Genomic DNA, 26082 nt, shown 5'->3' on the forward strand with positions numbered 1-26082 from the left:
TGATTGATTGTATATTGTTTTACGTCCCTCTTGAGAATTTTTCACTCATATGGAGACGTCACCGTATGCCGGTGAAGGGCTTCAAATTTAGACCTATACTCGGCACTCAGGGCCCTTGAGCAGTGAGCTTTATCGTGCCAGCGCCTACCGTGACACGGGACCTACGTTTTTAAGGTCATATCCGAAAGACCCGCGACTTTCACTTCTGATGCCGAGCGCTTGGCGAAGGAACAGTTGCTACCTATTTTTACGTCTTAGGTTTGACGCAGCGCCGGAAACGAGAATCGAACCCGGGCCTCCCGATCACGAAGCGAACGCTCTACCACTAGGCTACCGTGAACGGTACTTCCTCAAATGAATAAACACTCAAACTTTCCAAATTAATTTCACTGTGTGTATGTGTACTCCAGTAAATATAAGATTAATTAAATTTATATTCAAAGCAATGTGCCTTAATGAGTCCCTGAATTGACATCATTAAGTAGTAACAATCAATGAACAAATGCAAAAGAATCCACAGCTTTAACCTGATTGGAGATTTTCAAAACCTAAGGTTAAGGTACAGTTTTATACTTTTCATTTCCATTCAACTATATCTTTACTGTATTTAACTTTCACTACTTAAGTTAGAAAACTTACAAACTGAAAATAACGGACAATGATTGATATCATAAACATTTATAAACAATAGAAATTTGAAATCAGGGCACGGACAACCTTTGAATTCTAGAGGCGGTATTAATTGACCAGTCACTTCAGCCATGGACCCTCTTATATTATTAGTTCGACGGAGCATTCAGTAGTTACGTAAAAACGTAAATATTTGTACAGTGGCTAGTCTTCTAACTTTAGATAATGATATATCTTTTTTTTTCAAAAGAAAAAAAATTCTCTTTTTTCTGTACATACAAATACTTTCTATATGAAAGAAAGATTATTTTTGATGTTCATCGATGCTCTACCTAAAACATACATACATAAGATATAGGAAATAATATCCAAGGTCATAAGTCAATCTTGAGTACTTATTCCGTTTCATTGAATTGTATATGCATAACCAGGATAGAAAATACAGAGGATTTGTGTATTGTAATTTAAAATGTTAGTAAATTATTTTTTCTCAACGTTTCTAAGTTTCTGAGAAATGAAAGTTGAACTTTGAAGTGCTATATTTCTATGCCCATAATAAAAGGTCAAGATTTTGAGATTTACTTTAAATACAAAACAATACAAATTTCTTAATATTGAAACATCCAATACAATAACACCTAACCAACTAATATGAAAATTAACAAAACACTGAAGAAACTTAACAGGCTATGTCTTAGCATTATTTTTTTTAGTTCACTGAGATTTTAATTAAAATGGAATATGTAATGCAATTCTAATGTCTGCAATTTGATAATTTTATTTACTTTTGGAGGTACATGAAGCATTTGGAGATAACAATCATTATTTGATATCGAAAGTCCATAACCAATACAAAACAGGAGCAGAGCATACATGGACCTTTCATATCTACAATTCTACAATTTCTTTGTGCACTAAAAGCAGACAGTGTGTTTATTTGCTGACCAGTCTTTCCTTTGTCATTCGTTACAAAAAAAGATGCAAAAGTTCAACACTACGCCGCGTTAATTCAAAACTTAATTTTTATTTCTATCTTAAAGCTGACATGAACTCTTAAAAAGGCATCATTTTTCATCTTTGTACGACTTACTTCATTCCTGTACGCCTTTGTCCGCCATATTTCTTCGATTCCGCCATATTTAATCGAACATTTTTGGCCACTTGTACCTGCTATATATAGCCTTTTAGAACTGTTTCACTTGAGTGATTTTCTATCCCGGCTGTCGACATGTGCACATCTCCGAGATCATAGTTTTAAGAGGAGTCCATAAACTGACCATGCAATACATGGTTGAAAAGTAAAAATTCAACAAAAACTAGAACTATCATACCGAGAATAAAATTATTTTTGAATCCATTTGCTGCAATATAGAAAATACACTTACATGGAAAACATTCAAGTAGAGCAAAAATTCCATGCAGGTCAGTCGAGAAAACGCGTCAAATGCAGTGATAGAAATATTTACCTGAATATATACTGCTATCGTTACAGGGATGTGCACATGTCGAAAGAATTATCCTATTTTACTTTTATTGAAAAATGCATCTCAGAAATCATGTTATCCATTGCTAACTCAACAGTAAAAAAAACTGCTTGGACACGCGTGGTCCATGCCGATCATTTTATTTGTTCAGGGAAAATATCAAAGGTTGAAAGCGCCGTGGAGTTGACTGAAGAAAATGCAAATAATTTTTTTTTTCAAGAATAAACATTACTCTTGTCTGTAAATGGTGTAAATAAAAATTTTAAAACATGGTTTAACTTCATCAAATTTATAATAAAGCATGCATCATTACGAATCATTCAACTTTTGAAGATATGAAGATATTTTCCTGTGAAGGGGGGGGATAGAACATGCATATCCTCTCATAAAAACATTTTAAGAAAAACGTCTGAAACAGATGGGATTTCTTTATGATCAAATATAATCAAATAAATACTGTGTATTGGCTTTATTAGACAAAATATAATTTGATTTAAAGTTATTTATAATTTTATGCACAATGAAAGAAAAAGTGAGTAAAGTCACATACCCCACGCTCCCACAAAAGTCGAAGTGCTGAAATTCACAGAAAAAATAAAGGAATCGTAATTTCCTTGTAATATGCACATCTATACACGTTGTGTCCTAATTATCTGCTAAGTTTGACGAAATTATATGCACCGGTTTATGAGGAATTGTGCTGACAAACTGCTCATCTTTATATTCAAGATATGGCCAAAATCTAAATGTAAAAGTGCGGAAATTCCCGAAAAAATAAAGATTTCGGAATTTCCTGGTGGTGTACAAATACAGACACATTGACTCCTATGAATATCAGCATAGTTCAACAAAACTCTGTGCATTAGTTTATAAGAAGTTGCGCTGCCCCCCCCCCCCCAAAAAAAAAGGGCTGACTGATGGGTCCAAAACATGTTACCTCACGCAACTTGTTGCGGGGAGTATAATAAACTAGTTTGATTCTGTGGTACAATAATAACGAAATGATAATTTAATGTGAATTAAATTTCTAGACATAAGTAATTAATGATTACTAGAAAAAACAGATAAAAAGAGAGAGGAAACTCCCCGTGAGAAATCCACATTCTACCTACAATTAGCTTTTTAAAAAATCTCTTGTTTCTTGTCCAGGTTCAGCATTGAAGTGTCGGAACCGGGGGGGGGGGGGGGGGGGGGGGGTTACAAATATATACTTAGTATAGACATTGAATATTGCTGCGTAGGTTTAGCCTCCCCATCCCCCCGCTTTTCACAGACAAGTCGCAGTATAAGTTAAAAAAGAGGAATGTGTTGGTGTTTGGAGAAAAAATTTGTTACTGAAGTTCGAACCCACCCCACCCCCACCCCCCTTTCCCCCACACGAAATAGGAGATTTGTGTTTAGGAAAAGGACATTCCCCCTTTTTTTAAGCTTGACAGATATTTTGAATGTATAAAAAAATTTCTTTGCACTTAGCCCCCCCCCCCACTTTCAATTTGCTTCCGACGCCAATGCGTTTGAGAAGGTATTTGAGAAAGTTCCCGATGTACCCATTCCTGTGATGTATATTTCACGTTTATTTTATCTCCCGCTTGAAAAGTGGGAGGGTATATAGTAATAGTTATGTCCGTCCGTAGGTCTGCTACGCTTTAGGATACCCATCTCCTATCTGCAAATCCTCTTATAACCATATGGGCGGCGGGGGTATCATTTAGTGAGCTCATTGCTCACAATACCTCTAGTTCAAAAACTCTTGATCTGTCCTAAGGATTAATAAATGGACGGCACAAAGTGCGTAGGATCTTATACCTATTATTGTCCTAAGAGATGGTTACAGATGGTTACAGAGAGAGGGAAAGAGAGAAAGAGAGAGAGAGAGAGAGAGTTAGTTCAATATACAATTAGTAAATAAAATTATCCGTATTCAACCAGTGTCAAGACTTCGTATCTTAGCTTTTAGAATTATCTCCCAAATACTCCTACAGAGATAATTTTTAAATATAAAAAAAGTACCTACACTATCAGACAAGGATAGTGAAATCTCAAAAGCCTCTCTATAACACCATAATTATAAAACATTTATACATACCTCAAAATGCACATACATTGTGGTCGGTGTGACACATTTAAAAATAAAATTTTCAAAATTGAATTCGGCAGAGATGTCCGTCTTCCAAGAATATTTTGATAACGGTCATGTCAATTATTTTTGCACGCCCCCCCCCCCCCCCCACCCCGCATAAAAAATCAAATGCCTAAATGTCAATCTGAACAGTGGATGGCATTTCTTCGTGTGTTTGTGTGTTAAAGAACGTATAGATCTATATACACATAAAAAAAATATTCTGGGTCATTGCTTTTAAGATTTGAAGTAAATAATTGCCGTACATCAAATTACTTGGTTTAGATTTGAGATTAGTACTACAATTATCAGTTATAATCATGATAATTGACAAATGAATTTTGCGACGCAAACCAACTGCAGACTATATACATGACTTTGATTATAATGTATATTATAACTACATGTAATAAAATTAACAATTATAGCTTCTGAACAGCAGTTATAACCCCCCCCCCCCCCCTTCAGCCGCGCAAAAACCAAATAACTTCTCTTTCCACTTGTGATATTTTCCCTGACCAAAATATGATTAGCACGGACTAGGTGTATCGACGTGCTTGTCTGTACGGAGTAATGACAGTGTGTTTACTATTGAGCTTTTACGGAGTTTATTTCTTTATTGTGATGCATATTTCAATAAATGGAATTCAGGGTGTATATCACTTGACTTGTGCACATCTTCGAACCGATGCAGTAACCTTTTTACCAGGTACATGGGTACGTTTACAGCGTTCGAGGCGTTTTCTCGATATGCACCAATTGCATAGGGGCTGCAAATCAAAGACGTTGGTTGTTTTACGCCATTCAAATAATAATAATTTCTAAATGTGTTGCAGATTTAACTGCTTTTTATTTCAAGTTTATTCTGCATAAATTGTCGCACTGTAAAAATACGTACTCGTGCATCTAAATTTCTCACCAAACTTGCATTTCTTTTCTTTTGATTCAAATCAATAATTATTCAGAAATATGATTATTATTTTGTTTATTGTGGTTTTGAAATGTCTTGATATCCTTATGTGATCTCATATATGCTTTACCATCGGAGATGTGCACAAGTCGATACGCAAACCAAAAAATCATTGAACTGTAACGAGCGCATTGGGGTATACATCGTTACAATGAGACAAGGTATCTGAAAGAAATATGGCGGAATACGGCTATCGTTGGTATGAAACAAGTCGTACATAGATGAAAATGTTGCGTTTTAAGAATTCATGTCAGCTTTAATTTCTCATTCTATTGTTTTTAGATCGTGCTGCTAGAATCGTATGGTTATCGGGAAGTGATGCAAATTTTTTATCTTATGAACAAAATGTAAAAAAAAGATTTTTTACATAACTATTACTAGTATTACAAATTGAAATTAATTATTCCAAAGGTAGTGTTTTTTTTTCACTTTTTTCATTAAGGCATATTTTCTAATTATAGATGTCACGTGGTGACGTCGTGGTGAAGTGCTTCTTGTAATATAAACCCCATTGATGTATATGGAATGCATGATGGTAGCAAATGTTTTATCCATCACTTTTCCGATTTATTAGTGTTACATATTAAAAAAAAGTGCTAATTCGCCGAATTCTGATCTGATCAGTGTGCTGCCTTAACAAACCCGCATAGCTTTATGATTTTAAAGCCCAGATACTTTACATAAAGAAAACTCTTCATGTAAGAATTCATTCTTTTAAAAGCGAAAATTGCATTTGAATTTCTTTTCAGAGAGGCATTAAATAATGGCTATGGCAGCCTCCCCTTACGCGTCCACAGAGGAGACAACGAATGCCTGTAGAGCCTGTCGACTTTTCTTAGGTCCATGTACAGATCAACTGAGGGATGTTTTACTTCACTTTGTACCACCGTCAAGATTCCCACAGGTCATTAAACAAAAGATAAGTAGTCTTCCCCGTCTGACAACACCACAAATGAATTTAATTATACCCAGAGGCAGTAGCTACTCCGGAAACTATAGTGATATGGATATTTCCTTATTGTACATACTACTTAGAAACATCTGTTGTATACCACCACATAGCAATGGCTGGGGAAATGATCCAGACCCTACAGACCGATGTCTTTCTGCCAACATTGAGAGAATTCGTATTACCAGAAATCAGTGTGTTCATTCATCTAGTCCCATGCTTTCCAATGTTGATTTCAACAAAGTCTGGTCCACCATCAGAGCAGCAGTTATGGACATTGATTCTTTCCTTAACAACCGAAACCAATATGTAAGAGGCTTGCATTTCTTGGAAAAGGAGACAATGGACCCTGTTCGTGATCTTTATTACATAGAAGAGTTGCGGAAACAAGCTAAAGAAGATGCATCAACACGAGAAATCGTTCTTGACTTAGAAGGTAAATATTACTACTACTTACTTCAAAACAAGAAAAAAAAATGAAAAGTATTCAATAATTGCCTAGAAAATTATCTTAAAATGTTGTTCTACTCTGTTACAGGAAAAGTAGAAAAGATTGAAGGTAAGTATTTATAATTTTTTTTTTTTTTTGATAATTTTATGTTCATTTCATAATACCAACAAACAGTGAATTATATATAACAGAGAAATTACAGTACAAACATAAGACAGTGTGACCTTACAATTGAAACATGTTATCAGAAAAACTACTATTCTATGCAAAATTTTTAAAAAGTCTGTAGTATACTAGAGTGTTTAACTTTTTCAAAATGTAGGCATAGAAAAAAATGAAGATTTAACATGATTAAAAATGTGATAGCTAGTTTCATCCAAGGAATTAAGTAGACAATACATCTCATACCTGTAAATTATATAGGCAACATAAGAGATGGGTGCGTTTAGTGATACAATTTTTCTAATGCGCTCAGAGCTAAATCCAATTACAAGATGTTTCCATTTGATATCTTTTTTAAGGTAAAAACTTAATCTCAATTAAATATTGTTGGTTTGGCGTAGCCGACTCAGTCTTAATACGTTTTGGTCGGTAGGTAGGGGAATATTTTTCTTTTCAATTTCAGAAATGTTGTTAGTATCCGGGCGTCATAGTTTTCTGATTGTTTAGGAACAACTGCAGTCCGAATTGATTCCCGATTGTAATTTATTTCAAAACCCTATTAGTTTTAAACCTTTAAAGGTACTGCTTGGACACAGATTTAAAGCTTATAATTTCTCTATGATACTATGACATATATTTTAAAAAGCACTTCACACAAAAATTAATTAAAAATCTCCTTTCATTTAAAAGTTATTAAAACATCAGTTTATTTGGTTGGTTTGATTGACACATCCTTGCACTTTCACAAATTTTAACTTTATTCTTAATCCTTAGTGGTAATCTTGTTGTGTATTAATGATAAATATTAAAATCTTAATCCAGAAAAATAAATTTATTCAGAGTAGAAATGTTAGAAAGCAAAATTCCTTCACAAGTATCGTCATTCCGAGATAGTGTTGTGTACAGAGTTTAGCAATCGAACACATTCGTGTTATGTACACAGTTTTTGTAAACACGACAGGAGCTCCGTTATTTTTGATGTTTACAATTCACCGGGTGCGTTCAATCGTTAAAGTCTGCTCTCCACTACTGCATGGACTGACAATATATTGTGTGTTTGTTTTGCTTTCAGCATGTATACTCTGAATTTTCTGGATTATAGTATTCATAAATTTAGCTAACCTGAGCTGAAGGCTGACATTTTTTCCGTCGTCCGTCCGTCTAGCTGTCTGTCCGTTTGTAAACTTTTCACATTTTCGACTTCTTCTCAAGAACCACTGGGCCAATGTTGACCAAACTTGGTACAAAGAAGCCTTGGATAAAGGAAACTTTAAATTGTTGAAATAAAGACCAAGTCCCCTCACAAGGGAAGATAATCAAGAAAAGACAAAAAAGGGTTGGGTCATTAAAAAAATCTTGTACTCAAGAACCACTGGACCAGAATAGCTGAAACTTATGTGGAAGCTTCTGGGGTAGTGTAAGTTCCAAATTGTTAAAATCATGACCCCCAGGGGCAGGACGGGGCCACAATGAAGAATGGCATTTTTGCATTAAGATATATAGGAAAAATCTTTAAAAATCTTCTCCCCAAGAACCACTGGGCTAGAAAAGCTTAAATTTATGTGGAAGCACATAAATTTGGGGTTGTGTAGATTCTAAAGTATTCAAATCATGACCCTTTGGGGTTGGGCGGGGCCATAATGTTGAATCAAAGTTTTACATATAAATATTTAGGAAAAATCTTTTAAAATATTCTTCTCAAGAACCACTGGGCCAGCAAAGCTGAAACTAAAAGTTTTACAATGGGGAATCAAAGCATCCTATGGTAGATTTCAAATTGTCTAAATTATTATCAGTGAGGTAGGATTGGGTTTCAATACGTATTAAAAGGGTGAAATCTGGTAAAGAACGGAATGCTCAAAGCTTCTCAAGTGAGCGATGTGGCCCATGGGCGTCTTGACTCTCGTTCATTTAAACACAACACAATTGCCAATTTTCCTTATTATTAAGAATAAAATTAAAATTTGTAAAAGTGCAAGGAAGATTCAATCAAAGCCGCCAAAAAATTTGAAATTTGAAATAAGATTTTTAATTAATGTTTGTGTGAATGCTATTGAAATATATACGGTAAGTCGTAATATATTACAGAGAAAATATTAACTTTAAATCTGTGTCCAAGTACCTTTCTAAAAATCGCCCACGTTGAATTGGCATAAAGTCGTTTTCATATGCACGAATCCAAGCATGGCCACTAGATTAATCTAGGAAATTGTATAGGACCGTGCACCTTAAAAGAACAAGAGCCACGAAGCATCAAAATCCGCACCGTATTCAACGTTTATGAATTTTTGTGGCATGATAGTCTAGTATGTGTATGTTGTAAAACAGTTTATTTTTTAACTATATCTTATATAGTTTTCTTTTTACATGTGTTTGAAATAAGCATTGTTTTTTTTCGAATGAAATACTATGACGTCATGACGTTGACGTTAAACACGTTAAATACATGACGTTGAAATTATTTATAAGAGGTAACAAATTTACACTGATGGAAAATAATTCACAATAGCAGAATTAGAATAATATTGAATATTCTATCAAGTGTTTTAGCCGGGGATGGTGAGGTGGGCGTTGTGTTGTTTTTGTGGTGAAAAAAGAAAGTGCACGTGTACAAAGCTTGAATTTTAGCAATTTTTTAGATGATGTCAATTTTCATTAAAAAACATTTTTTTTCTTAAATAAATGATGTTAAAGACTTTATTCCACTTAGTATTTTCCTATTGTGAGAATCCAAATTCACAAAAATAATTAATTTTTATAAAAGGAAAAAGGAATCCAGAAGGTTTCACCTGAGAATATGTATAGAAGAAATAACATACATGTATATTATGAAATTAAATAAAAAGCAGGCTGAAGACGTCATTTATCAGGTCGTTATACACTTTGAATACACTTTTTAAGTTTTAAGCAGTTTCCCAGACGTATCCAACGAAATAGTGCAACATAATAGACAGAAATAATGACATTTCCGTGCACCAAAGAGCAAAGCGAGCAATTAATCTTGAACCTTGCCCCCCCCCCCCCCCCTCCTTAATCTTGCCGACAAATAAAATACTTTAGAAAAGATAGGAAGTATATGCTTGTGTCCATTGGTAATACGTCTGATGAATTTTTTTTTTTTTTTGCTTTTTGAGGAAATTTTGGTAGTTGATAGTGACCCCAGCTGTAGCCCTCCCCCCATCCAACTGTTATTGTAATTGCTACCTGCAGGCGGGAACTAAGAAGAATCCTGTCTTGGATCTTGTCTCCTGATAGACAAAACATACGAACAAACATCTCCTGGTAGTATTGATTGATGCTATCAATTAATACAGACCATTGAAATGATTTCATAGTTTCATGTATTTTTATGCGGTTGAATGATGTAAGATTTTGATTTTAAAATGCCCAATAAATGTGTACATATATGTGTACCAGATTTATTGCCTTCTAACCAAATACCAAGGGCAATTCCATGTACGTGCATCAGTGATATTCTGTCTAGATCTTCTCACTCCCTTGGAATTAGCGAAGTTGAAAATGTATATACAGTCAATTAAAAGAGATCTTTGACCCCTACGTAAAAATACAGATCACTGAGAGAATTACATAGTTAAACTACTTTTAAAGTAGTATGTAATTGTATGGACAGTGATTAGTTATCATTCTGTTTACTAGCTAAGATAGTGAAAAGTGGTGTAGTGGTCGTAAAGATACTTAAATACTTAGTGAAAGTTACTAATGAATGTTTAGATTTACTAATGTTATCTAGTAAATCTACCCAATTTTTCTATTAAGGTAGTGATTGTATGGACAGTAAATTTACTAGTCTTCCCAGTGGCTTTCACTTATTCTTTTTTTCATTGAAAATATGTGAAATTGGTAGTAAAAGTCAAAGATCAGGCACGTAGCATCGTTTTTGAAAGTGGGGGAGCCAACCTGAGAATTTTTTTTACTCACCTGAAACAGTTGACAAGCAAAAAAAAAAAAACCGAAAATTATAAGTTGTTGCCCAAACTCGAAAATCCTATTTCGTGGGGGGGGGGGGGGGGGGGGGGGGGGGGGGGGGGGGGGGGGGGGGGGGTAGTGGCCAACTTTTTCAAAACCAACTTACTATCAATTCCAATTTTTTCCTTACAATCCTTGCTATCAATATACTATATTTATAAAGTGGGGGGGCCAATTCATCCTATCAATGAACATTTACTATAGTAAAAGTTATGTTGGTGAAAAAAGTGGGGGGGGGGGGGCAGGCCCCCCTGGCCCCCCCGGATGCTACGTCCCTGAAGATATGAAGCTTTAAAAGTCAAAGCCCCCCCCCCCTCACACACACACACATTTTTTAGCTTGTCAAGAAATTTTTGGGTTGGAAAATTATCTTCGATCAGGGTTCCCTGCCCCCCCTAACAAAAAAATACTATAGTTAACTATAGTTAACTATAGTTAACTATAGTTAACTATAGTAAATCAAAGTGTCAAAGTTTTCGCCAAAGTTTTTCAAAGTGTCAAAGTTTTCGCCAAAGTTTTTCAAAGTGTCAAAGTTTTCGCCAAAGTTTTTCAAAGTGTCAAAGTTTTCGCCAAAGTTTTTGCCAAAGTTTTTCAAAGTATCAAAGTTTTCGCCAAAGTTTTTCAAAGTGTCAAAGTTTTCGCCAAAGTTTTTCAAATTGTCAAAGTTTTCGCCAAAGTTTTTCAAAGTGTCAAAGTTTTCGTCAAAGTTTTTCAAAGTTTTCGATAAAGTTTTTCAAAGTGTCAAAGTTTTCGCCAAAGTTTTCAAAGTATCCAAGTTTTCGATTAAGTTTTACAAAGTATCAGAGACTTCGATAATGTTTTTCAAAGTGTCAAATTTTCGATAAACTTTTTCAAAGTTTTTAAGGATCCAAGTTTTCGATAAAGTATTTCAAAGTATCCAAGTTTTCGATAAAGTTTTTCGAAGTATCCAAAATTTCGATAAAGTTTTTTGAAGTATTAAAGTTTTCAATAGAGTTTTTCAAAGTGTCAAAGTTTTCGATAAAGTTTTTCAAAGTTTAAAAGCATCCAAGTTTTCGATAAAGTTTTTCGAAGTATCCAAGTTTTCAATAAAGTTTTTTGAAGTATCCAAAATTTCGTAAAGGTTTTTGAAGTATCAAAGTTTTCAATAAAGATTTTCAAAATGTCATAGTTTTCGATAAAGTTTTTCAAAGTTTTAGAGCATCCAAGTTTTCGATAAAGTTTTTCGAAGTATCCAAGTTTTCGATAAAGTTTTTCAAAGTATCCAATTTTTCGATTAAGTTTTTTGAAGTATCAAAGATTTCGATAAAGTTTTTCAAAGTGTCAAAGTTTTCGCCAAAGTTTTTCAAAGTTTCAAAGTTTTCGCCAAAGTTTTTCAAAGTGTCAAAGTTTTCGCCAAAGTTTTTCAAAGTGTCAAAGTTTTTGCCAAAGTTTTTCAAAGTGTCAAAGTTTTCGTCAAAGTTTTTCAAAGTGTCAAAGTTTTCGCAAAAGTTTTTCAAAGTGTCAAAGTTTTCGCCAAAGTTTTTCAAAGTGTCAAAGTTTTCGCCAAAGTTTTTCAAAGTATCAAAGTTTTTGCCAAAGTTTTTCAAAGTATCAAAGTTTTCGCCAAAGTTTTTCAAAGTGTCAAAATTTTCGCCAAAGTTTTTCAAATTGTCAAAGTTTTCGCCAAAGTTTTTCAAAGTTTCAAAGTTTTCGCCAAAGTTTTTCAAAGTTTCAAAGTTTTCGGCAAAGTTTTTCAAAGTGTCAAAGTTTTCGCCAAAGTTTTTCAAAGTATCAAAGTTTTCGTCAAAGTTTTTCAAAGTGTCAAAGTTATCACTATAGTGAATCAAAGTTTTCAAAGTGTCAAAGTTTTCACTATAGTTAACTATAGTATTTTTTTGTTAGGGCCCCCCCCCAATATTTTCCTGGATCGGTGCCTGTAAGAATTATAAACAATATGATGTATTCCCTCTTAAGATTTGAACATGATTCTTCTGACCCGGATTCATGCGCGGGTCTAGAGTGGGCGTCTGGGACCCCCCCCCCCCCCGGATTTTGCAAGACTATTAAATGTATATACTAGAGCAAGAAAAAAGTTACCTTTGACCCCCCTTAGGAAATTTTTACGCCCCCCTCCCTTCCGGTAAACGAGAATCCGTGTGAAATGGGTATGAAAAGTGAAAGATTTCAAACAATTTCACCACCACTACGTAATAGGTTTTTTTAAAGGTTGTTAAGAAATTACTCCCCTAGAAATAATTTCTGAATTTGTTGATTTATGTCATCAGTATCAAATTGTTAGCATTAAATTTTTCCATATAAGTTTAACTTGACAAGTATTGTAGTTAAACCACTGCCCCCGATATAACAATCACATGACTAAGAAATACGTGAAAACTGGGGATTCCCTATTTTACTGCAGTAGACTTATAAAACCTTTTTACAGATTAGCTATATTTGAGCTGACCTTTACGCATCCGACTTTGAACTCAAACAGAATACTAGTGTATGAAATTAATGAAAACTAAAAGGGGAAAAAGTAAAATTACATTTTGAGCAACTTATAAACGAATCCCACTTTTTAAATTATTAAATGGTCTCATATGTATCACATCTTGTATATATATCTAGCCAAGACCCCCAATTAATACTTAATTTCATAGATAATGTAACTGTTTTACACAAATTATTTACAATGATCGAAAGAGAGAACAGATTGATAGGGTGAACGGACCCAATACCATACATGGACGAGTCCGAGAAAGGGAGGCCCCAGGCCTAATATTGTTCGGGGGTTGCCACATATATTATTCTTTTGATCTTAAATTGGAAAATACGTATACATGTATATAATCATGCAACGTCAGGAATTTCTGCTCAACTTTGTAACGTCAAAACGACGTCAATATGAATTGCTAATGTGCAGTGTTTAATTATATGTATTTCAAGAATTACATATAATGCAATTAAAGGAATTATTAATATTAATTTGTTGACAGCACTTTTTTCGATAAATAAATAAATATGAAGTTCCCCTACTTAAGATCAATATGGAAGATTCAATAATTCGTCACATCACAGGAGTCTGAAGTTTTTATCGGCCAAAAAAAAAAAAAAAAAAAAATCCGGAAAAAAATTTCCTACCCTTAAGGTAGGATTTTTCTCATATTTCTTATATTTAAATATTAATGAAATTTTCACAGAATCAAGAAGACAATATCAGTAAGTGATAGTAACAATGAAATTAAATTGGACCGTTTTATAAAAGAGGCAAGGTTAGGTCAAGGTCATTATCTTTTTCCTTGACATTAAGAATAAAAAAAATAATTTTGCCAATCATGTGATTCCTACTTCTATTCCAAAAGTTTAATGATTGTCCTTCTTGCATAAAAATATATTACTATATCGGGTCTATAGCATGATATTACCAAATTTACATAAATAAATGTACTTAACTGGATATTGTCTAATCCGAATTTTCTCTGTTTTTCTTAATTTTTTTGAGATATACATGTATTAGTTATTTTCATATCCTTCCTATATTTAACTTTTTCTTATTTTCACGCATAACAAAGTAGTCTTGTAAATATACAAAATGATACAAAAACAAAAAGTTTTGATCGTTTACTTAGAGAGGAAAAATATTTTTTTATGGATTTTTGGCTCAAATCTGCACTTTGATAGGAGGCATTTAAAAGCTAACAAAGTTCTAGTTTGTTTGAAAAATCATATTTATTTTATATATTTTGAAAGTTTAGTCCCTCATTATTAATTTAACTTACATTTGAACATTTCTCCAAGTCTTTGATTGTGGAAAAATTATAATTAAATTCATTGTTCTGTTATGTTTTGAGAGGCAGAAAATAAGATATTTTCATACGCCACCATTCCGCCAAAAATATAGTCACTGTTAGTTTTCAAACGAAGTTTACCATTTCTATTTAAATTTGTACATTTCTGATGAGGAAAGAAAAATATGGTCTTTTAAATTCCTTACACCTCAATATATAAGCTAAATTAGCAAATATCCTTTCAATGTGTCATCTAGTCAGAAACCAGAGAAGAATCCAACCTTAAGTAAAACTTTTTAGTTAAGGGTAGGAAAATTTTTTTCCGGATTTTTTTTAATTTTTTTTTCTTTTTTGACGATAAAAACTTCAGACTCCTGTGGTCACATACATCATGAGGTCTTGCTTCTTGAAATGTTTCACAAGTAATCTCCCATTGATAAGTTTGATTACATAGTGACCATGGCGGCGAGGCGTTGGGATCACACTCGGAGTTCCTCGGATGACTCGTACCTCGCACATAACGTTTGAATGGAGCGGAGCGGAGTCAGCCGAGGATTGCCGATTGGTTGGGATCAAGTTGTAAATAGGAATTCACACAAAGAAATATAAAATGAGCATACACTATTTTTCCCCCTAAATTTTAAGTATAATAAATTTAATCTGAATCAGCTATGTCAAGAAAAAGTCTTAGTTCCCAGCCATGGTAGGTGTAAAAAGAAATCGACAATACTGCCGGTACATGCTGTAAAATTTTGTAAAGCACAAGGCTTTCGTTTTCCTTTTTCCTACCACAACATAAAATCGAATATATATTTCACACTAGACAATTCATTTTGATAAATCTTTAAGGTAACCAAGTCTAACCAAGGTAGCCAAGACCAAGTCTCATTTTTGGTAATATCATGAGATATTTCAGAAAATCTGCTGTGGTGGTCGGTTTTCAGAGGAATTATATGGAAAAAAAGTTAAGTTTTTGATGTGGCCACACGTGACGAACAAAATAAAAATATGTCCTATGTATTTACTTTTTCATGTTCTTTTTAATGACATAAATTTTATTATGTTCGTAGGCTGTGGCCAAGGTCAAATTTTGAGTTAAAGATGTTAAATTGGTTGATTTTGCTGAAAATCAGCAAAGTGCACGTGTTTAGACGTTTACTGTTCAATTATTACGTCATCAAATGAAAAATATGACGTAAACCTTTTGAGCTCAACACAAGTAGATAATATATTCATCATTATTTTTCTCTTTTACTTCAGTTAAAATTTCCTAAGAAATGTAGGCTGATTTTGCACCTTCGTGGCTTTACTTCAAATTTCTATTTCAAACTTGTATAACTGATTTATCAATATATTTTTGCCATTTTAAAATACATTTCCGCAGAAAGTCATGCCATTAACTACTGTTATACCGAGTTTACATAACCGCTTTATACAGCCATGCTTGGATTTGTGAAACACATTGTTGAATTTTTTTCAACTGATATATATCGTAATATTTTTCATTATATTTATCCGGATTTCAGTGTCTGTACGATTGAGTAATATACAAAATGGGAAAGAATCATGTAAAGGCTTCATTGATCGAACTTTCATTTAAAAGAGTCTATGTGATTTTGAATATCGCAGCACTGTTATGGCTTACTATAAGAAATCAACGGAAAATAAAAGTGCAAAAAACGGGAAATTTTTAAAATTGAATTTATTTTTATTCAGTAATTCTATTATCAAAGAACTTAAATACTTATGGAAATAGCATAGTATAACATACTCTGTAATGTGTAGAGTTTGGTCCCATCGATGGACAGTCACGTGATAAACGCATAGCAGGTACACGGAATGTAGGTCAATAACAAATTTCAATATCGCAAGGGCATACCCCAATTGAAATTAAAAATTCAAGCTATTAATTGTTTCTGTGTACTTTGTAGTTTTTGAAAAGTGCTGCTGCTTTGAATAGAATTCGCGTTTTAATACTCAAATGTTTAAGTAAATAGGCCAATGTCGAAATAAGTTAGAATTTTACCAAATATTTTGTGTACTTATAAAATCACGGCCTCGATTTAAAGAAAGCAGCAGCACTTTTCAAGTTAAGAAATATATCCTTTATCTATATTTAAAAAATGGTTCAGATCTATGCAGTATATGCCCTTGCGAAAGTACGATTTTATGGGGCACCTCGATGTAAAATATACGTAACCTGTACATAAAACACGACATAATTAATAAAATACATTCTCTTTGTAGTTAATTAACAATCGCACTAAATAAAGGCTATACCTTGGTATTAATCGACTATTTAAAATTTGTAAATAATATTTCGTTTAATAATAAAACACATTTTTCATTGATAAACAATTTCTCAATTTGCCTCTTACAGCACACGAAGTACGTCATTTTTACCAGTATGACGTCATGTTTACAAGTTCATCGCAATGAGTGCTTAGTTTTTAACCAGCTTCAAGGGATTTAACTAGCAACTTTTTTAAATGCATTGATAAGTTATAATGTTTTTTATTATGCTAATACTGTTCAGCGTTTCAAATTATTTCATTTACACGTTTTATGAGAACTAGTCTACATAAATGTCATATTTTTGTGTGACGTCATAGTATACTTTTCCCGTATAAATTAGGCCCCGCCCCCTTATTCAAGCCTTAACAATGATGCGATGTGTTTCACAAATCCAAGCATGGCTGTCAAAAGCGTTTCATTGAACCAGTCAAGATCTCAGTTGCTGCAATTCCAGAAGAAGAATGACCAGTTTTAATTCCATTCCCAAGTAACTGAACCAAAATTGCATAAATGTAACATCTAGTATTGACACTATTTGATTATTAGTAGGGACTTTGCCCTACTGGACTTTTACGAGAAGAACTGCCCTTTACAGTTGACTGTTACTTGGACATTTAAATTTTTATCATCCACGGATTTACAGAATTGATAATGGATAAGAAAACCTTTCTAGTGGTCATAATAAATATGTAAGGGGCACTTGTACGTGAAGGCTGGGGGCTGAGAGTATGGTTGTTGTCGTTTTCTTCATGGAAAACTTATATCTGCTTTGAAAAATCCCGTAATTTTCGTTAAATTAAATGATGAGCTAAATATTTATATCACAAAAGAGGCCCTACACTGTCCTAGTGTCAGTTTAATTTATCAATTGTAAAAGTCAACGATTCTCATAAAAGTCTATTGGAAGACATTATTTGTAGATGTAGCTCTGTAACCTCTGATTGCCTATGCTTGTCATAATGTATGTATAACATGCCATGCAAGCAGATTCATTCTTTTTTGCCAAGGATGAGTAGTCTGCAATTTATTCCCTATCTTGGGCACAATATTTTTAGCTCTAGTGGTCAAAGACCAGAAGAGCTTATGCGATACTAAGGTGTCCGTCATCCATCCATCTGTCTAGCTCTCTTTCTGTCCATTGTGCGTCTGTAAATACATCTGTTTAGCTGTCTGTTCATCAATCGTCTGTAAACTTTTCACATTTTCAGCTTCCATTTAAGAATCACTGAGCTAAATTTAACCAAACCTGGCACAAAATATCCTTGGGTGATGGGAAGTTTAAATTGTTAAAATGTCAGGTCTCTTTACAAGGGGAGGTAATCAATAAAATACAAAAATAGAGTGGGGTCATTAAGAAATCTTCTCAGGAACCATTTGGCCAGAAAAACTGAAACTTATATATGTGGAAGCATCCTGGGATATTGTAAAATCATAATTATCAAAATAATGACCTCCGGGGATAGGGCGGAGGCACAATTAGGAATAAAAAATTTAAGTGTATAAATTTAGCAGTTAAGGTAAGACACAATAGATATGCCATATTTTCCTCAAATTCAATTTTTCTGAAACTTTGACATTTTGTTCTAGGATACAAAATCTTTCTTAATATATAATATGAAAGAAATTCAACCGCACATATTTTGCCCACAATGTCTGAAATATGCCCAATCAGACCCCTGTAAGAAGATTGTGAAATCAGACACTCGACTTGAGAATGATCCTCATTTTAGAATTATAAATTGATCTATTGCATGTTTGTTTTATAATTTTGTTAAAGACAACGTTTTTGTTACTTTAACTTAGTAAATCATATTGATACTGGACCGTTTGAGAAATATATTAAGTAAAAATAAAGCATACACAGCGTCGGAATTGAAAATTCACATGTAAATATCCCACACTTCAAGTTTTCTTAAGAAAAAATGTATTATTCAATTTTTGCAAAAAATTAACAAAATGATTAAATGGGTACCAGAATAAAATGTGTAAAAATAAAGAAAATTGAACCGGTAGTTTCTCATATTTTGGCGATTAAAAAAAAATAAATGGCAAAAAAAGCATTAAGTAGATGACGTCAAATATTTGACCTTTGACCTCTTGATATGACCTTGACCTTTACAGTGCACAAAGAACGGAGACTTCTTATATGTTTGAACAAATATCAGCCCTCTACTATTTATTGAACAACAGTTACACTGCATTTTATATCAGACTGTTACATACTTGTTTATTGCACTTAGATAGCGTAAACACATTCCAAAAAAATGTAAATTCCCAAGTGACCAACATATAGAATTCTCTGATTTTTTCACAAAATATGACGTAATCATGCCAAAACTTGTTATTTTTCTTACGAGGTCATTCATTGTTGTCAATGTAGTAATCTTAATCTTTTTTTTCTCCAGTATTTTTTTTAAAAATTAGTAAAAATAAAATCCAGGGGTATTTTGTACTACCTTAAGAAATAAAAAATAGTCATAAAAGTATCTCTGAATCCAAAAAATAATGTTAATTTATCCACAGTATTTCTTTAAAGTTAAAGATAAAAGTTAATCATATCAATATATAGGGAAAATTGCTAAATCTCCAATATTGTTGCAGAAAAGGCGAATGTGAAAATCTGCAGTACAATTTCTAATTGCAAATTGACCAACAAATACATTTTAGGGTTAAAAACTATAGGTATCCAGGAATTCAGAGAAATTGTCATGATTTTTACACTTATTTGGTATTTTTTGTCTTCTATTTACTTCATATATTCTATAGAACATAGCGTAAAAGACTTCTGGTATCATTGCAAGACACTACAAATCACTTCGTATTTCATATCACGCTAATAAGCATTGGTATCTAAGCCTGGAGTCAAGAAAATCTGATTTCTTTAAAACTGTATTAATCTGTTTTCCTTTTATAGGGTACAAATGTCAACTTTTATAAGACCTTTTCTAAGACTTCCAAAAACCTTTAATATTATAAAGATGAATAAAAAATGAAAATTGTTGCATGAAAAAAGTCATTTTCAAGCTTCATGTTGATGTATTTCAAATTACATATTGATTTTTGGAGTTGTCCTCCATGGCTGAGGATTGGATATCCTTAATCAATATGATTTATGTATTGCTGTATTCTTACACCTCTAGTATTTGGCCCCTGATGTTGACCTAGGAGGTTCACTCACTTTTCTAAAATTTCCAAAAAAACATTTTTTTATCTATACACTGCACTCAAGGTACTTATTCCAACAGGGGACCTCGGTTTAAAATTATACAGTCTTATCATCAGGACTGGTATCCATATCCCGGCAGTGAAATTGGACGTGAGGATGAACTCATAAATCCAAGACTCTAGAGCAGACGATCTAACCACTATGCAATGTGGCTAATCATGATGTCATACGTTTTGAGAAAAAAACACTAGTGGATGAATTTAAAAAACGAAAACAAAGTGCTTTCAGTTTACACCTGTATAAAACCTTTTAGAAAACCTTTTTTGTATAGCACTATGATATTCCACCCACTGACCTTGATTTTAAAGTTTTACTTACTTTTCAAAAATGCTATCGTTCCTTATACTTTTGTTTGAGAAGAGATAGGTCTATTATATTTTGATTTGTGCATTACCTGTGACAAGAGCATGCTATGATTTTGGACCAATTGACCTTAATGTTTGACTTTATTTTTAGAAATGAAATTTCTTAAAAATTATAATTAAATGATGTTTATATTTGACACAATGCTATAAATGGTGGCATCCCACCAACTAAGACACCAAAAGTGGAGGACCACAATTCTTTGAACTAAGCTTTGATTTTTATTTTCAATAAGGGGTCAAATACAGTCATTATTATGTCCTGTTCTTTATTTTCTCAGAAGACGTTTCAAAGCTTAGGAAAGCCATCCCCCTCAAAGTGAAAGGTACGTATGTCATTTGCAAAAATCTGTTCAAGAACAGCAAGGCAAAGGTTTTGTTTAGAATCATAAAATTGAAACAAACCGCAGTTAAATACTTAAAAAACTTTGAAAGTGCATCTGAAAAATATCTGGAATTTACTCCTTAAACTTGTTATTTCAATAACTTCCGTATTTATGCTCTTTAATTTGAAATTTAAAAAAAAAAATTGCTATGACTGCACCTCTTCCAGCTGATTTGTTATGGAAGCACACAACTTTCGAATTACAATATCTTCTTTCTGCAGCTGTTCATGAAGGTAAAGTCATACTTTATATAGAAGTTATTAAATACCACGTCGTCTTTAAAAAAAGTTTGGTTGCCCACAACTGACCTACTGGCTTGAAATGGCCCAGTTCAATTTTTTTTAAACATCCAGGAATCAAGATATTTTTCTTTTCTTTAAAATTTCTAAAACTTCTCATTCGATCTACATATGTGTTGACATTTTTCCGAGAAAAAAAATATTTTCCCACCTTAATACAAATTGATTTTTTTTCCCTTAAAATGAGTTGGAGGGGAGCAAGGAAACATTATTTTAAATTTTATTATAGCACACAGTAAATTTAATTTTCTAATTGCAGAGATTCATGAGAAAGATATTTCACAATGGGAAAAAGATGACAGAGTTTTCTATGAATCTCACAACTTTCGGTCTATGCTGGAAAAAGTGAAGAATCAGACTCATGTGACATTTGTTGGTGTGCCAGGAGCTGGAAAAACAGTAACAGCTCGTCACTTCGCCCTCATGTTACAACAGGAAGGGTATGAGATTGTACCAATCAAAGACATCAGAAAGATAGAGGACTACTGTGATCCTAACAACCCACAGGTTTTTGTTATTGATGATGTGGTAGGTGTACTCGGACTTCAAAACACGAAACTAAATCTTTTGACGGATTATAAAGATAGAATTGTGAAGCCTGTAATGACAAAGTCAAAAACTCTCATGACGTGTAGAGAAGCAGTGTATAGAGAATCATTAGAGTCCAGTTTATTTTTTTCAGATGAAAATAATATTGTTTTGTTGCATAACGATGTTAATGCTTTAACGAATACTGACAAAAAATGTATAATGAAAATGTATAACATAGATGTAGATCTGTTGTCTCCTGCATGTTTGACATCAGCATCAAAAATGTTTCCATACCTTTGCAAACTGTTTTCATCAGAAAAGAAATTCCAATCAAATGGTCCTGCATTTTTTGAAAATCCAGTTCCATGCATATTGAAAGAACTCGAAGAAATGAAAAGACAAAACAAAATCCAGTATGTTTCTTTGGTTTTATGTATGATGAACAATAACAAATTATCGAAGGAAATCCTTGATGAAGCAGAGAAAGAATCGGCTATTCGAGACTTTAGTGAAATAAAACAAAGCGTTCTGAAGAAATGCAAGGTCAGCAGTCATACTGATAATTTCAACTTTGATGTTGCAATGTCTGAAATGGAGGGCACATACACAAAACTTAATGGTACTGAGTATAGTTTTGTTTATGATTCCATGTTCGAAAATGTTGCTCATCATTTTGGTTCCCAGTTTCCAGAACTCATCTTAAAATTTATGAGCAGCAATTATATTGCTAAAAATGTAAAGGTTAAAGAATCTCCAATACAGAAGATGGACGATAAAAAAATGATTGAAAATGCTACAATCAGTACATGTAGTGAAAATGTAGTCAGCAGTAGAGAAAGTGAACAAGGAGAAAATAATGCTGCAGTCAGTCAAGAAAAGAAATCTGGTGTAGAGTCATTAGATCTCTTTATCAGAGTAGGAGAGAAACATTATCCAATGCTGGCAGAGCGGTTGTACAGGGATATAGAAAATATGGATCTTGATTATGTATTTAAGAACAGTGTTTTAAAGGAACCTAAGGTGTATCAGGCTTTTGAGGATGTTTTAAAGACAAAGTCTGAGACAGAGTTGACGTCTTTATTTCTGTCAGAGCGTGAGGTTGTGAGTAAAATTAAACGGCGCTTGATACCACCGTTGGAAATTTTACCTAAACTTTTTATGAAGGACAGAGAGGAAACATTCGAGAATAAGAAAAGGGAAGTTAAATACGCTTTGAGAATTATCAGTTGGGTCATTTATTATGGACACAATAAGATTTTACAATATATTTTGAAACGAACTGAAAACAAACAAACAGAGCCTGTTTTATTTAGGAACATCACAGAGACTGAAATTCCCGAAAAATACCTTTTAATTGTACTGGGCTGCTCCAGTGGTGATTTAGGGACTGTTGAAATATTGCTGAGGTATATCAATAATGACACACTTAACATGGTTCACAGATTTTCGTTAAGAGAAGTGTGTCAGGGTGGACATGTAAGAATAGAGAAGGAGCTGTTAGTAACTGGAGCTGGTGGCACTTTTCTAGTTCAAAATAAAGGTACTACACCACTAATTACAGCATGTAGAGGTGGATATGAGAGTGTTGTGAAGGAACTAATAAAGGCAAAGGCAGATGTGAATCTACAAGCAGAATCACACACACCGCTCTCATTAGCATGTAGTGGGGGACATGCAGGTGTAGTACAGGATCTGATAAAGGCGGGGGCTAATGTCAATCATCCAGTTCCTTTAGGAATATATTATTCCAGAACACCACTTGAAGCCGCATATAAGAATGACCAATCGAGTATTAAGAAAGATTTGCTAGAGGCAGGGGTGGATGCCAATCTTGAAAGTGTTCAAACAACGCCCTTAATAATGGCATGCGAGCGTGGAGATATACGTGTAGTACAACAGCTGCTAGACGCAGGGGCTAATGTCAATCTAAAGTGTGAAAGTGGCGATTATACACCACTGACAATGGCTTGTAAGGGTGGACATATGAGTATAGTGGAGAAGCTGCTAGATGCAAGAGCAGATGTTAATCTAATAGATGAAAATGATACACCACTGACAGCGGCTTGTAAAGGTGGTAGCCTGAGTACAGTAGAGAAGCTGCTAGACGCAGGAGCTGGTGTTAATATACAGGACTCGGAAGGGAGAACACCCCTACATAATCTACTTTTATTTAGCACTGAAACTCAGATACCCGTTAAATTGATGGTCAATGGTTATGGTGCAGACCCAACTATCCTTGATAAAGAAGGGCTTTCACCAATTAGTATTGCATTAATCAAGAATGAATCTGAAGTTATAAAGCAATTATGTAACACTGAAAGTTCCGATGAGTCATATAGACGAAAGTTACATTTGTTTGACTGCTTACGAGTTATAATACAAAGAGAGGTAATGTTAGACAGCAAGGATGATGTGGTGGTTAAAAAAGGAGGAGTGCTGGATACAAATATGTTAGAATATAAGTTTAGAACTATCATTGAAAGTAAAAGTGACGCACTGAAACATCTGTTAAATCTGGGTCTGGATGCCAACCTGGGGATAAAGGAGTATCATTACGATTCTTATGAAATGAAACCTCTTCTGTTTACATTGATTGATGATGGATTTGGTCAGTTTCCAAAGCACAATCAAGAAGAGGAGCTGGGGATCCTTGATGAGAAGGTGAGGATACTTGTGGAGGCGGGGGCGGATGTCAATGTGAATTACACGATGTATCGAGAGCGTTTAAGAAGAAAAAACTCCATTTATAATGGCATGTATATCAGTAACCCTGACTTTGTTGGTATGAAGACTTTAGTAGACAAAAACGGCTTGTCTCTTCTAGAGAGGACACGGAGACTCCTAAAGCGCACATTAAGTCTATGCAGAGAAGAAGACGACACAAGTTTTGTACCTTGGACCGAACAGAGTTTCGGTGAAATGAAAAAGTATGTGCGACGCTATTCTGAGTAATTAAATATATTTCACATCATATACCGGGTATTTCAACAATATAGTGTACAATAAAATATACTACTAGAATGAGTATTTCTTATCTTCCTGGACGTGAATATGCAATATGTTGTTATATTACGGTACATGATTATCAGTGTTCATTCTTCATTGAATGATGTATTTGGTTAACCACATCATGTAATGTGTATGTTGCTCAATTTGCATGTTGTAATTTATTGATAACTTGACAAAAACGAGATTGTGAATATCAATGCACCAGGTACTTATTTTTAGTTAGTCGCTTGATTTTTAAACTGTACTTTGAACATGCTTATTCATTTTTTCTAATGATAAACGTTTTTGTTATTCATTGTAAATTGCATCGATGTATGACAGATTTTGCTATGATAATTTTATGCATAAATTTGTTCAATAATTCTTATATGTGAAGGTCGTACATTTCTTTCGTACTTTGGAGTTTGAAGTACAGCATTGAATTCTTGACCATGTAATTTGAATAAAAATTCTCCGACATATATTATCTCCACTATGTTTTTTTTTTTTTTTTTTTTTTTTTTAAATTTTATTTTAAACACTTTCACATGTACATATAAAATAATTTTCATCAATTGGTACACAGTAACATCGGGTCTACACACAATATATTGTAGAACATGTAGAATGTGAAAGGTGTTTTGAAAAAAAAAAAGACAAAGAAAAGGGGGGGAGGGGTCAGCAAGAAAAAAAACCTTTCTTCTGTTAGAGATAATACAAAAAAATAAAAAATCACTCAAATAAATTATAAGATGTAGATGTATATATTAGCTTGTATATGTAACTCTGTTTCTTACAATGTATCACAAATATTTTGCCAATGCCTTTCATATTCATCATATTTACAATTCTTCAGCAATAAAAATTTTTCAATCAAAATTCTATCTGTGATCCTCTTTAATACAACTTCATCATCTATTCTTGGAACATTCTTATATTTACTGGCAAAAATAAATTGTTTTACAATAAGTATTAAAAGGTTTTGAAATTTATAAACATTCATATTTTCATATTTACCAAATAGTATTGCTTGTTTATCAAAACAACAATGAATATTAAACTTATTTAAAATCCATTCTTCAATAGTACACCAGAGTTCTTTTACATGGAAACATTCAACAAATAAATGATCAATTGTTTCTATGTCACTTCTGCAGAAACTACATGCTGGAGAATCGATCAATTTTAGTCTAAAAAGATAATAATTAGTTGGGATAATTCTATGTAAGATTTGAAACTGTAGCCATTGAAGTTTAGATTCTTGAGTTATTTTAAAAGGAAGTTCAAATATTTTAGCCCAGTCTGCCTCATCGAAGATAAATCTGTTTTCTCTCCATTTTTTGATTGAGTTAGCTGGCTCTTTCTTTTTACTTATAAATATGTTATACATATCCTTACAACCTTTATCATGTTTATAAAATACAAAAATGGAATTTGGAAGATGTGGTCCAATCAACTTAGCATTTTTAATTTCATCACAGTTTATATTTTTCA

At 33.3% G+C, this 26082-nt stretch overlaps 1 protein-coding gene across 2 annotated transcripts; it reads left to right on the top strand.

The window, feature by feature from the left end:
• Positions 1 to 385: 385 nt before the first annotated feature.
• LOC134247893 (uncharacterized) lies at positions 386 to 24871 on the top strand. Of its 2 annotated transcripts, none has more exons than XM_062730306.1 (4): positions 386 to 559; positions 5953 to 6588; positions 20666 to 20710; positions 21329 to 24871. In XM_062730306.1, the coding sequence occupies exons 2-4, from the start codon at positions 5967 to 5969 to the stop codon at positions 24550 to 24552; spliced, it is 3891 nt and encodes a 1296-aa protein (XP_062586290.1). In that variant the 5' UTR covers positions 386 to 559; positions 5953 to 5966; the 3' UTR covers positions 24553 to 24871. The 2 variants fall into 2 exon arrangements, with proteins under 2 accessions (XP_062586290.1, XP_062586283.1); XM_062730299.1 differs by having other exon boundaries at positions 386 to 553.
• The last annotated feature ends 1211 nt before the right edge of the window (positions 24872 to 26082 follow it).

The sequence above is a fragment of the Saccostrea cucullata genome, unplaced genomic scaffold (assembly GCF_032062105.1).
Source record: "Saccostrea cucullata isolate Sc308-1 unplaced genomic scaffold, CSIRO_AGI_Scuc_v1 ctg1520, whole genome shotgun sequence".
Lineage (NCBI taxonomy): Eukaryota > Metazoa > Mollusca > Bivalvia > Ostreida > Ostreidae > Saccostrea > Saccostrea cuccullata.

Bases quoted from the DNA above. Each gene is read 5' to 3' on its own strand.
- LOC134247893 (XM_062730306.1), top strand. From the start codon at position 5,967: ATGGCTATGGCAGCCTCCCCTTACGCGTCCACAGAGGAGACAACGAAT. The intron at 6,589-20,665 runs GTAAATATTACT...TTATTTTCTCAG, and splicing joins AATCGTTCTTGACTTAGAAG to AAGACGTTTCAAAGCTTAGG. The intron at 20,711-21,328 runs GTACGTATGTCA...TTCTAATTGCAG, and splicing joins CATCCCCCTCAAAGTGAAAG to AGATTCATGAGAAAGATATT.